Consider the following 13,665-nt stretch of genomic DNA (forward strand, 5'->3'; position numbering starts at 1 on the left):
CACAGTGAATCTATGTTTCCCCTATTTTTCAACTTTCCATTTCTTCACTTCTTGTTTTCTACGTTTCTTGTATTCTAGGCTGAGACACAAGAATATATCTCCTTTAATTGTCTTTCTTGAGTCCCTTTTATCTGTTAAACTATATCACCACGCCTTCCACAACAGCATTGAAACTAAAATTTCAGTTGTTAATACAACTTATCTCTTTCTTTCTTTTTAGAGTCTTTCCCTTCATTGTGCGGACAATAGTGGGATAATACATTTATCTTTAAATTTTCTTTTCTCTCGTGTGTTTGAATATTTTGATCTTATTATTCACAATGCTGTTCAGGTTGGAGTTCCGAAAACTTTTCTACAAAATTATTATCTTTGTTTTCATCAACTAAATAGAATAATTCGTAGTGTCTACTTCGTTCTTCCTTAGTATCTTCTCATCGAAATTCATATATTCCCACCAAATCTAAATAGTGTGACTCTATTTGTACTCTGAAATTATCCACCGTTTCTACCTATAACATAGTTTGCACGTTTTTCTTATGATGTTGAATCCTTTGCCGTCATTTTCCTAGTATTTATAATCTTCTTATTATATTCATGAACAGTAATTTATCCGAGTACATGTACTGGCGGAAATCCGTAACAGGAATATTTTAATTTTTGGATATTTTTCTTGGAAACGATCATTATTATTTCTTACAAAGCAAAAGTTGATAATTTCCCTTCCCCTTCACAGTTCCAGCCATCAAAATCACTCCGATGACGTCTAAAATATTAAAACGTCTGTTCTAATTTTTATCATTTTTATCGGCGTGGCTGTTAGAGCTGTTATTTCTCTAGGATACACTTTTCTAACTACAATTTTCCAAATTCTAAGTACATATGTTTATTATGTTGTCTAATTTGTATTTAAAAAAAATAAAACTAGAAACACATAATTGAATAATAAATGTCAACAGCATATATGTTTCTTAATATGCGTGCTATCTATTTAAGGTATTTGACTACAGAAATTCTACGTGGACTTCACTTGGTAAAGTGTGTGGAAGGCAAATCCCTCGACCTTTCAACTCAACAGGAAATCGGATGAGAATATTATTCCGTACGGACTCGGACACAACAGGTGATGGTTTTAAGGTTAGTATTGAACACATATTTAAAGTTTGGTTAGAGAGCAAATATAATATATTCGACTTAAAACATAAGTTATTAAGTTATTTCCTAACAATAATAATAACTTATTCATAGCAGAAATATCAATATATTCTTTAAAGGTGCTAGGTACAATTTGCTAGTTTGAAAGTTAATTTGATACAGTAGTTACAGAGGAATGTTACAAAATATTCTTTCCAGATGTGCACTTCGCCAAAATATATTGTGACCTGAATTTTTTCTAAGTCCGTGAAAATTATGAGTTTGGCAACAACCTGCTAGAAGTTATAGGGGGTTAGTTTTAAGAAAAAAAAGGGTAGTGAAGCCTTCCCAACTTACCTTCTTGTTTGTTGTTTGAAATATTTAAGAAAAAAACGAAAATGAAATCTTTAAATTTTACGGTCCACGCTTACGCCAGTTAGGCTAAAGGAGACGGTGATGATGAGAGATGAGTGAAATGGTGGAATGAAGAAAGTGGGAGGAAACGGGAGAATCCCAAGAAAACCCACGAGCACGATGTTTGTCCACCACAAAGTCCACACGGCGCGAGCTGGGATCGAACCAGGGACCCCAAACACCGGAAGTGAACGCTCTACCACTGAGCCACCGCGATCAACATGATCTCGTATGTGACTTTAGTGTCATAAGTGGACAGAAAGATTTTCGCACGACCAAATACTGACTATTTTGCAAGACATATCAGAAGGAAAATCTTATGATGATGATTGCCTATTAAATAAGTTATCCATAATGAAGACTTTGTATTCCGCGAATGTTTAAGATCTGATTAAGATTATATTTAAACGTCCAGTTGCTTCTTTTCATCCGCGAGTAATCCACCTCAAAGAATAAGGCAACAGAGATATTGCCGCACGTTCAACATCCCAATCAAATCGTACTTGGAAAAGAACAATGTGCTGTCTGGGGTTTCAGCCATTTCAATGCTAACTAGCAGACATATTTCGACAGCTATTGTGTAGTGTGATTCATGAGGACCTCCTTTATTCGACAAACGTAATTATGATGATGCTAATGTCTGCACGCCTTAAAAGCACAACATGTAATTCTGGAAGTGTTTCTGGTGAATGGCTCGCTACGCTGTTTATACGTGGATCTACAACATATTATTGACACTGTCTGCTAAACGATCATTACAAACAAGGTGCTAACGAACCATTCTTCTGAGTATCGCATCCTCAGCGACAGTGTGAAGATGTAATATTCAAAAGAAAATATAATAACCTCAAATTCACTCTTTCCCATCCACACGCGTCTAATTCTAAAAGCAAACCAATTAGAATGTATACTCGGTCTCAGTTTCTCGGAAGTATTCAGTTCGAGCAATAAATCATCATTGGCTCTTGTCGGTCTTCTAGAATCTGATGACCATAGAGGAATCGATATCAGGATCATTTACAAAGAGCCAACAAGAAATATATTTCAAGGCACTACTATTAATTGCAGCCGATAGAGGACACAAAATCGGACTATGTGAAAATGAAAGAACTAAAACAAACAGTTGCTTATATTCCATCAACTTCAGGAGTGAATCGAAAGCGAAATTACTGTCAAGTACTTTCGAGATGGAACAAAAATAAAACTGGAGAAACATACAGTATATTGTTTATAAAATAACTGTATGTGGCAAGTGTTGAAGACAACTAATCAAAACCATAACAAACAATATGTGCCTAACTAGGGAACAATGATGAATGAAGGTGAATTGTTTATAAAAGTAATATGTTCACGGCATTTGTAAATATCTTTGTAAAATTGAAAAAAAAAAAAACTCATTGATTCTATATATTATTTGGGAATTTCGTATTTTACTATCATCAAAACTGTAATTCATTGTAGACATATAGTACACTTACAGAAAGGTATATTCGCTCCTGAACTGTTGATAAAGTAACATAGTTTATATACACCGTTAATATTCACTAAATGAAATTGGATGGGCTTTTGTTACAAAGTCTCCAAAGGGCTCCCTCAGCACTGGGATTGCCCTTAACTACAATATTTATATTTATCTCTTATTAAATTACAATACCTTTATCATACAAATAACTGATATTTACTATTAGTAATAGTAACTCCAACAAGCGAGAACCTCAAATTGACCGCTGCACGGACGAGATACTAAGTTCCATAAGAAGTAACGATCATAAGTTGAATTAATTAATTTTCATCATCAAATTTTATACTTCATGTACTTGCTATTATTATTATTATTATTATTATTATTATTATTATTATTATTATTATTATTATTATTATTATTATTATTATTATTATTATTATTATTATGTTAAAGATTATTACTACTGTCAACAACTCACATATTCAACCTATTTTACGTAAGTTATTTTGACGTAAACAAATTTCCCAGTCACAGCGCTTTGCTTCAAAAAACATGAAATGAAAGCTTTCAGTTAAGGTCTCACGATTATTTCTGTTAGGCTAAGGAGGACGATGATTAAATGAGGGATGATCAAAAAATAGTGGAATGAGAAAGTGGGAGGAAACGGGAATTCCCAGATAAAACCCATTCATACTATGTGTTCACCAGAAATTTACTTGGACGGGGATCTAACCGAGGACCCGACGCACCACACGAAAGCGCTCTACCACTGAGCCACTGTGCCTTCCTTGCGCGTTGCTTCGATTATCAAGAACGGTGTCTATATTTTCGTACAATATCTAAGTTACAGAAGCCAAGAAAGAAAATATAGCATATAGAAAATATATGCTTGAAAGAAAGTATAACATATAGAAAATATATGCTTGAAAGAAAATATAACATATAGAAAATATATACTTGAAAGAAAATATAGCATATAAAAAATATATACTTGAAAGAAAATATAGCATATAGAAAATATATGCTTGAAAGAAAATATAACATATAGAAAATATATGCTTGAAAGAAAATATAGCATATAGAAAATATATGCTTGAAAGAAAATATAACATATAGAAAATATATGCTTGAAAGAAAATATAGCATATAAAAAATATATACTTGAAAGAAAATATAGCATATAGAAAATATATGCTTGAAAGAAAGTATAACATATAGAAAATATATGCTTGAAAGAAAATATAGCATATAGAAAATATATGCTTGAAAGAAAATATAACATATAGAAAATATATGCTTGAAAGAAAATATAGCATATGGAAAATACATGCTCGAAAGAAAATATAGTTTATAGAAAATATATATGCTTGAAAAAAGATATAGAAACTATGTTTAAACCAAAAAATGCTAAATTGTAAAGTTGTTTGCAAGACATAAAGGCTGTTTGCAAGAAGATAATATATCTATCAATAACTTTACTAACCAGTTTATCTCATGTTAGTATGAAATATTGTTCGAACAACAAACGAATTATATATTTAAGGTTTTTATAAAACTATTAAAAAGTATAGAACATTTAAAGGAAATTTGTGGTTCTGCTCAAGGATACGATATGAAGGTAACGCTCAAAACAGTTCGTGATCACTTTCTGAAGTACTGTGGAACATTTATATAACGGATCCCGGTGAGACATGATAATTTGTCCGCAAATGAGAGGTGCCCGTGAAAGAGAAATTACCCAAAGTTAGATTACTCATCGCTCGTACAGTTATTGTGTGCAGTATAGAGTAACTGCAATAGTTATATATATATATATATTTACTAATCGCGAAATACTAAGTGTTCAAATTAACGGGGAAACGATTTAAAAATCCTTCTCTGTAAAGGTACCAAGTGTGCTTATATAGATATGCATTAGAAAATATAATTCTGTGAATTTTCTTCTTACGTTCGAGTCGTATTCCTATAAAAGTTTTTTTTTTTTTTAACTAGCCTACTGATTGCATTGAAAGTAAAAGTAAAACAAAAAGAATATGCAAAATTAATATATAGACAGAGGTAACATAACAAATAATGGCAGTTTATGAATTTCCTGCACTGTAAGAAATAATTTCTTAAATTTGAGAAATCGTTTCTTATCTGTGCACTAAGACAATATTTTCTTAGAAATGAGATTTCGCAATTCTCATTTATAAGGATAGTGACAGTATATTTTCTCATTTCGTTTAATACAACCTCATCGACTTTTCTTCTTTTCTCATTAATGAGATGTTCAAACTCTTGTTTCTGAGAAAAGATATTCTCGCTGCACAGGTAAGAAACGGTTTCTCAGATTTAAGAAAGTATTTTTAACAGTGTGGGGATAGGTATAGCTGTCTGCCATGTAATTCTGCGGACTCTGGGTAATATGAGAAAAAAATACATTTCTGGGCCTTCGGCATCTATGGCTTTTAAGGTCTGTCGTATATAAATGATGACGTCTCTTGGCTAAGTGGGCAATAAAGGAAAGAATGGAAAGGGAAAGAAATAGCCTTGGATATAATGTTGAGTACCATCCCGACAGCTGAGTGGTGTGAATGAGGCAATCCTCACTCAGAGTTGCTGACTTCAAAAGGATTTTACATCTTTCCAACCAGTGTACTACAAGGAAATGAACTCGGGACTGCGTTTGTGGATACTAGGTTGTGATTGAGACTTGTTCGTAACTCGTGGATTAATTTGAATCAATTAGATTTACGTCAAATTGCCGTAAGTATTTTCTTTGCAAAATATATATTAGCTGAGTATTCTGCTATTAAGAGGTTACTAAAACGCTAGGGCTAAAGGAAGACTGTTCTAATCCGTATCTAAGAATGTCCGTATAAGAGAAGGTTGTCTCCCATAGTAATAAATTTTACCAATATATATATATATATATATATATATATATATATATATATATATATATATATATATATATATATAACCTTTCCGTATTATGGAGATGTCCATTGTTGAGAGATATCCATTAAGTTCGAGTGCACCTGCTGCGAGGCTTATCTTCGATACTTGTATTTCCATCCTTAAAATGTTTCACCCACCTCCTAACACTGCTGCCACCCATGCACACATCTCCAGAGGCACGCTGCAGTTTGCGGCGAATTTCAGAAGAAGATTGGTTCTCTTTAACAAGTGCCTGTGGTCATGTGCTATCAACAAACAGCGTCAACGTCTGGAAAGGAAGAAAGGAAGGTCTGTGGATTGAGATGATATAAGATACTTGGTTTCACTTATAGGGCCCACACACGGTCCACGGTTTGCGCAAACATCATGTTTGTGCAAACATCGTGTTTGCGCAAACACTCGGCCACACACGATACAACTGTTTGCACAAACTTCAGTTCAATTTTGAGTTTAATCGCGTAAGCATGTCCACTGAAGCAGCTTGTTTAGCGATAGTAATTGCTTGTGCTTTGGAAGCGGAAATACCCGCGAAACCAAAAAGAAAGAAGAGGGAGTGGATGAAAGAGTGGTTGATTATGACACATACATTGGCAACATTATTCACAATGTAAATGTACTATTCCAGCAAACTCAAGAATTTTGACTGTGCATCCTAGAAGTATATATAGCAACTAAATTACTTACATAACTTTTCCAGTGAAAATGCTAAACACTTATCTTCAACACTACTTTCACTATCATCTATGTCAGTTAATATTTCGTCTTAGTCTGAATCTGACTCTTGTAAATTTATTTTTATGGGTTCCAAAAACTGTAAGTACAAAAAATAATTCTTCGAGCTTGACTTCGTAGCACTTGAAAGAAAAAAAAAAGGAAGACAGAAAATAAAACTTCTGCTGTACTCGGTATGCTTAAAGACATTGTCAACTATAATTTTGGAGAATAAACGAACTACCACGAAAGAAAGCAACGAGACACTGATGAATTCTACACAACTAGCCCCTTTCTTTCGTTCTCCGTTTTCATAACAAGTAGCACAATTGTTCTTCGTGTAGGTGCCACGAAAGTAATCCATCTGATTCCTAAGCACTCGATATGCTCGAATTTGTTTTGGGTTACGATAATTTATGTCACCATTCAGACGCCTGATGCTTTTGATTCCCTTATAGAGGAGAAAAGAGGGTGTTGAAAGTCGCCCATAAGGCAGTGGAACGTGAAAGAAAAAAAGAAACAGAAAACATACTGCGTTCCTTCCGTCGAATAAGAAAGGGTCTATCTTGAAGTAAATTTCAAAACAAATTACAAACTTCCCATGCTTTATTCTTACGATGATGGCAAAGATTGCACAGGTATGTAGCCACGGGGGAAAGGGGGCTCTGTCTTTCCGAACTATTTCCAGCTCCAAAATGAGGTTCGTCTGGTATATGTTTAATAAACTTATTTAACAGTTAATGCAAATGAAGGACTTTATAATAAAATATGAAATTTTTTTAAAAAATCAATCATCATCAATACGGTTTCTATACCTAATTGAATCAACTAAAATTAATCATATGCTTTATATTCTCATTTCCCTAACTGGGTGCACTGTGAACTCACTACTATATTATTGCATAATAATATTGGAGTTAATATTTTTTCGTTTTTTTCCTCTTTAGTATTTTAACCTACATAAACACAAAGTCAGATAAACAGACTGCTATAAACAGCATTTATTTTCTTATGAATAGCTTATTGATTCATCTTTTACACTCCGGTTTTTAACTTCAGTACTGTCACGATCCGTATTTTGATAAGGAAGCATTGTGAAAATATAATATACGCATAGTATGTATGTATGTATGGTAAGTTAAAATGCTTCCATGTTGTGAAAGAGGTAATTTGTTCTGCTTTTAATATGTGAAATGCTTGCCTCCCCCTGAAAGTAATGTTCTCCTAGAACAACTAGCTGGCTACACCCCTGATTATCCTGTAATAAAAGTTGTGAGTTCTATTTGCAAATCGAAACAAAATCCACTGGAAATTAGACGCGGGACTCAACGCTCGTTTTACTAATTGTTTTATATGGAAACCTTTCAAAGCGTCTATCATGACAACCAGTTGACATAGAAAGATGTAGTTTTCACGTATTTGTTCGTAATTCTTTTCTCTACTTGGTAAAGTGAGCAGTTAATGTGCTAGTACAATATTTCTAAGTAGCGCCTGTGATATTGTCAAGATTCGCAGTAGCGCGAGAAGACAGCGTGCATAACTGCTTGTGGCGAACTGTCAACACCGCTCAATGCCAATTGGACGCCGTGTGAAGCCAACACAAGGCCATGTCGTTTCTCATCTGAAATCTGCAATAACTTCTCATATGCCGCATTTTTCAAATTCCTGTTTTTATAATCTTCACTCTTTACCTTCCACAGTTCAGGTAAATTTCGATAAAAGTCAATAAATTCTCGCAAGAATTCTTGATTCCTATTCATTGACGCCATAGCGCAAGAAATAAGCGTCTGTACACTAGGCTTCCTACTCGGAAATAAAGCTCGTGTTTGCACAAACATGCCCATACACGGTCCACGTGTTTGCGCAAACATCATGTTCGTATAAACAATTTTCGAACGAGTTCGATGTGGAAAATGTTTGCACAAACGTTTGCGCAAACAGTTCATACATCGCCACACACGGTCAAACTGTTTGCACAAACAGCCTTGTTTGCGCAAACCATGGACCGTGTGTGGGCCTCTTTACAACTAAAGATTATGGTTGTGAAAACATGTTGCTCATGACTTTCAGTTTGGCCTTCGTAGTTTAGAGGTCACCACCTTTTGTAGTCAAATATTCTCAGGCAATAAATAACTTTGTTTATTTATGAGTGTAATAGTGCTAGGCAATTTCTCTGAGGCTTTAAAAGCAAGTTCTCATAACTCTTTAAAAGTGTATATTCATTAATGTTTTCTTAGAGACAAATCGTACCAATACTAACCTTCTATCACGTAGTCATTAGAAATGTCCTCGAAGTGGAAAGAACTGAATACACTTTTAAAATTGGCAGAATCAAATCAAAGACAGAACCAGCAAATTATATTATTTTTATTTTACTCTGGACAATTATCTGCAAATAAACAGAGTTTGCTAATTTTATGAGGCACACATTTTATGATGTTGTAATTCAAAAATAAAAGAATCCCGTTAGAATTCTTGTAAGCTGTCCCTATTAATAAATGTAATAATGTCCGAGGTTTGTATTTGTATAGTATTATATACATTGATGTTCGATAATTTTTCTTTCCTTAAATAAATGGAAAGAGATTTAAGTATTTCGACGTTTTGCATGAAGTTGAAAATTAAATTAAGAACTTATTAGGCGTTTTGGAAGCTTTTCAGTTAAATATACACTAATTATTTGCTTAGCAAAACTATACATTTTCATTAAAATTAGACACGTGTTACACTTTCGCCAACTAACTCTTTGGCTTCATCAGACACTATGTCTGATGTCTGTATGTCTGATGTATAGTGTCTGATGAAGCCAAAGAGCTATTTAGCGAAACTGTAATACGTGTCGAATTTTAATGAAAATATATGGTTTTGCTCAGCAAATAACACTGTTCTACAAAATAAATAAATATAAATAAAAAGTTCTATTTCTGGGTAACAAAGTAGTGATTCTGAAAGGATTTTACTTCTGAATTCAAATCTGATTTTAGTTTTTCTGCATCAGGGATAGTTTTGGAGTAATCAGCACATAATGTTTGTGTTTGTAAAGCATTACTATATATTGTTGACACTATGTATTACATAGAATTGTAGGTATGCGAAACAGCTGTCGACCGTACATAATGGATTACTTTTTTCTTATGTATTGAGTATCTCTCTTGTCTCTAGTGATACACCAGCAATAGTCTGCCAGCATGGTGGGCACCCACTTCCCTTCATAGCGTTTTTCAATGGTGGATATATCTTTATGAAATCTTTCTCCGTGTTCATCGGATATGTCACAGCAATTACTGGGGAAGTAATCCAGATGTGAGCCCATGATATGCACCTTCAAGGACATTTTGCACCCTAAACCCTGATAAGCTGCAAGCATTTCATCCACCATCTCCTTGTATTTAGGGTCCCGTCTTCTCCCTAGGAAGGTTTGTGTTACTTTCGTAAAACTCATCCATGCGCGCTTTTCTTTCTATGTTCGTATGTTATGTGCAAGGCTGTCATTAATCCATGAACATCATTGCAGAATGTCACGGAACTATCACTGGCAAAATAAGACACGAAAGCACTTTCTCTGTTCCTGAAGGTTACGTTGGTAGTTTCGTGCAGAAGGTTATATTCCTGTAACCTGGAGCCTAACAATTCTGCTTCCTGTCTACTGAGTCCTAAGTCTCGCACTAAATCATTTAAATCATCCTGCTGTAATACACGTGGCGTGGGCGTACTCGTATCTTGATACGGGGATCCCTTCTTTTCTCGGAGAAGATGTAAGTTCTGTAGTGCTACTTTCTTCACAATCACTCATCTCTTCTATATCTGTGGGCCTTGAAGGTACTGGTAAAGCTTCAGAATGTGCCACAGGTCGTCTTGCTGACGGCAGATCCGGATAAACAATATGTTTCTTTGATTTGGTGTTCGTGAATTCCTGAATTTTGGTTAAGCAGAAATAACAGTCTATCAAATGGTCCCTTGGTTCCCTCTAAACCATCGGTACAGCAAATAATGAAACAATTTTTCCTAGCCACCACTTAATTAATTTACAATAACATGTAGCACAACACATATTAGGTGACCACTTCTTATCAAAATCACCAGCTCCGACGCCAAAGTACTGCTTATATGCTCTCTTGATGATGGGTGTGATTTTCGTCCTGTTCCTCACGAAGATGAACTCGCCACGAGGCATTTTTTTTTTACTTCACTTAAACACAAACGAAATGAATCCATAGCATTCAGTTTACATACAGTAAGTAGTACTAACGCCAGATAAAATACCAGATTCACATGCTCAGTTTAACTTACAAACTACTCCCAACATCACATTGCAACAACAAAACACTGCCGGGCAAGTTTTGCCAACCTCTGAAAAATGAAAGCTGTCAACGTTGCAAGGTCTTACTTTCCGAATTCCCTTTTGTCACCATATACTGTGTTTGGCATGTATATGAATATAGGTAGTACATGAATGCTTGAATTACTCGTATACTATTCTTGACGGATTAAATCGGATGTCTCATTTGAACTTCCATGTCACATTCCTTTCATAGTACAAAATTTCATTTCAGAAATAAAACCCTTGTAAAACAATGTAATTAGTGTATATTTAATTATAACAAAGCTTTTCAGATTTATCCATTGCCTATTTGAACTTGAAAATGCTTATTTGAACGTGTCAGCAAAAACCACGATTTCTCATTTGGAAATGTTGCAGCTGTTTGGCAGACAGGCTGGTACTAGATAAAATAGATAAGAGAACAATAACACTTTGATAGTGTGAAGCATGTTAGAGAGAATCAACAGCCAATGTACCACTTCTTCTCAAGTGCCAAGATCGTTTTATTTTTTACGGACTATTTCGAACGTGTGAACGTAGAATACTATTATTCCGTTTTTATAGCACAGTTTGCTGGAAACTTATTGTGAACTATGGGAATTCGCTGTTCTGAGTTATCTCAAGAAAGATTGAGAAACATTATTTGAGTAGATTCTGCCGGAACTGCATAAATTAACTACTCACTGGCAATCCATTATATTATCCTATATCAGCCTTTTTGAACCTTTCCCACACTACAGCCCACTTTAGAGTCTACAATACATGTGAACGACCCCTACAATATATGCGGTTAGTATTTATATGTCTTCCCCATATTAGTGTGTATAGGGTGTTTCAAAACAACACCGACACCGTTTTGGAGCTGATTCCTGACACCAAGATAAGATGAAAAGTATAGACCAACATGGGTGAACAAATGCTTCTTTCGGAGTTATAGGCTGCCGAAAACGTGGACAAATGAACTTTAAAAGTCCATAGCTCCAGTACTATGAGACTTACCATTGTCGGGTCAAGACTTCAGTTAGGAACTAAAATGTACGGTATCCAAAAATACATGTTTCAGAATCCTACGGTACTTATGCAACATTTTTTATGGAGGGAATTTTTCTACCGGCATACAATTTGAAATACTCACCAGCTACCTCTATGAAAATTGTTGTGGAAATACTAAATAAAGGATTCTGAAACTTGCATACTTGGATAGAGCACATAGTTTTTCCAAAGTGAAGTCTTGACCCGGCAACGGTAGGTCCCATAGTTTTCGAGCTATGGACCTTTAAAGTTCACTTTTTTTTTATTTTTTCGGCAGCCTATAACTCCGAAAGGAAACATTTGTGCACCTAGGTTGGTCTATACTTTTTGTCTCATCTTAGTGTCAGGAGTCACCTCTTAAACGTTGTCCGTCTTAAACTATTGTATATATACTGTGGGTGTGAGTATTTTTGTTTTACTTTCCAGTGTGGGGGCCGTGGTGGCTGAGTGGTAGAGCGTTCACCTCTGTGGCGTTCGATCCCAGTTGGCGCGAAGTGAACTTTGTGGTGAACAAACGCCGCATGCGTGGGTTTTCTTGGGGTTCTCCCGTTTAGTTCCACTTTCTTCATTCCACCATTTCATTCGTTTCATGTCACTACCGTCTCTTTTAGCCTAACCGGCATAACTGCGGGACGTAAAACTTAAAGATTCATTTGATTTTTCTTTGTAGTGGCTTAATCATGTGAGAGTGGTGTGATGCCTACAATGTTAGAGTAGTATGGTGCCGTTGTAACAACAATGCGAAGGGTGCAGGGGTGAAGGGGAAGAATTATATACAAAAGAAAATAGCTTAGTCAAGGGGTTTTGGCAAATGAAAGAATGCCTAGCAAGAATTTCTCATTCCCTCTTTCCTTTTCAAGTCAGCTATTATGTCAAAAATTTTCGTTTGAAGATATTTTGAAAACATGTAGACCTACATCAGTCTCTACACGATTTTTGGCTGTTATATATATATAAAAAAAAAAGTATAGGCAACTTCTTGTAGATTGAATATCACTTCTCACGTAAATTGACTAGTCATTATTAATTCGATTATTTAACTTAAAATGGCGTATTTCTCACAACTGGGTGTTCTTTTCTCAGATTGGCTTGTGGACTTCCTGAAATCGTCTTGCGGACTCCTGGGGGTCCGCGGACCCCCGGTTGGGAAAGGTTGTCTTATATTAATATTTCTCTATCTTATAATACCTAGGTAAAATTTCATAACTTCTCTGTTAATCCTTTCAACAAATCAGGATTTTTTTTTTTTTTTGGTAAAGGAAACGCAGTGCTGAGAACATTTTCAGGTCTTATTGTAGCGCCTACGTGTACTCAGTAGAAGTAACGCAATGTTACTCGCGCTCCTAAACATGCAGTTCTTTATATTATAATAGCGCATGTTATTAAAACGTTTAGTTTTGCGTCGAATATTCGTTTTGTTACACTAAAGTGCTAAAGTAATCAATTAAAGATTTCATAGTGTTAGTTTCTACAGACAACTTGATTAGTGCCACAATTAGCTTAAGCTATGTTAAGGTACCAAATATTTAGTACTAACTCATGATCATTGCATGAAACAATCGACATCTATACTTACATGGAGTTTTTTCAGTACTTCGTACATGGAAATGTCATTATCATTAAAGCAATTTCCATATGGATTTATTAC

General features: G+C 34.9%; 1 protein-coding gene across 1 annotated transcript in view; it reads left to right on the forward strand.

The window, feature by feature from the left end:
* LOC145683884 (cubilin-like) overlaps positions 1 to 13,665 on the forward strand; it is a 1,291,374-nt gene that overhangs the window by 916,948 nt on the left and 360,761 nt on the right. Inside the window, exon 55 of the mRNA XM_081755522.1 lies at positions 994 to 1,134. Coding sequence (XP_081611648.1) covers positions 994 to 1,134 — 141 coding nt within the window. The remainder of the gene's footprint in view (positions 1 to 993; positions 1,135 to 13,665) is intronic.

This window comes from Thermobia domestica, chromosome 4 (assembly GCF_964235325.1).
Source record: "Thermobia domestica chromosome 4, izTheDome1.hap1.1, whole genome shotgun sequence".
Taxonomy (NCBI): domain Eukaryota; kingdom Metazoa; phylum Arthropoda; class Insecta; order Zygentoma; family Lepismatidae; genus Thermobia; species Thermobia domestica.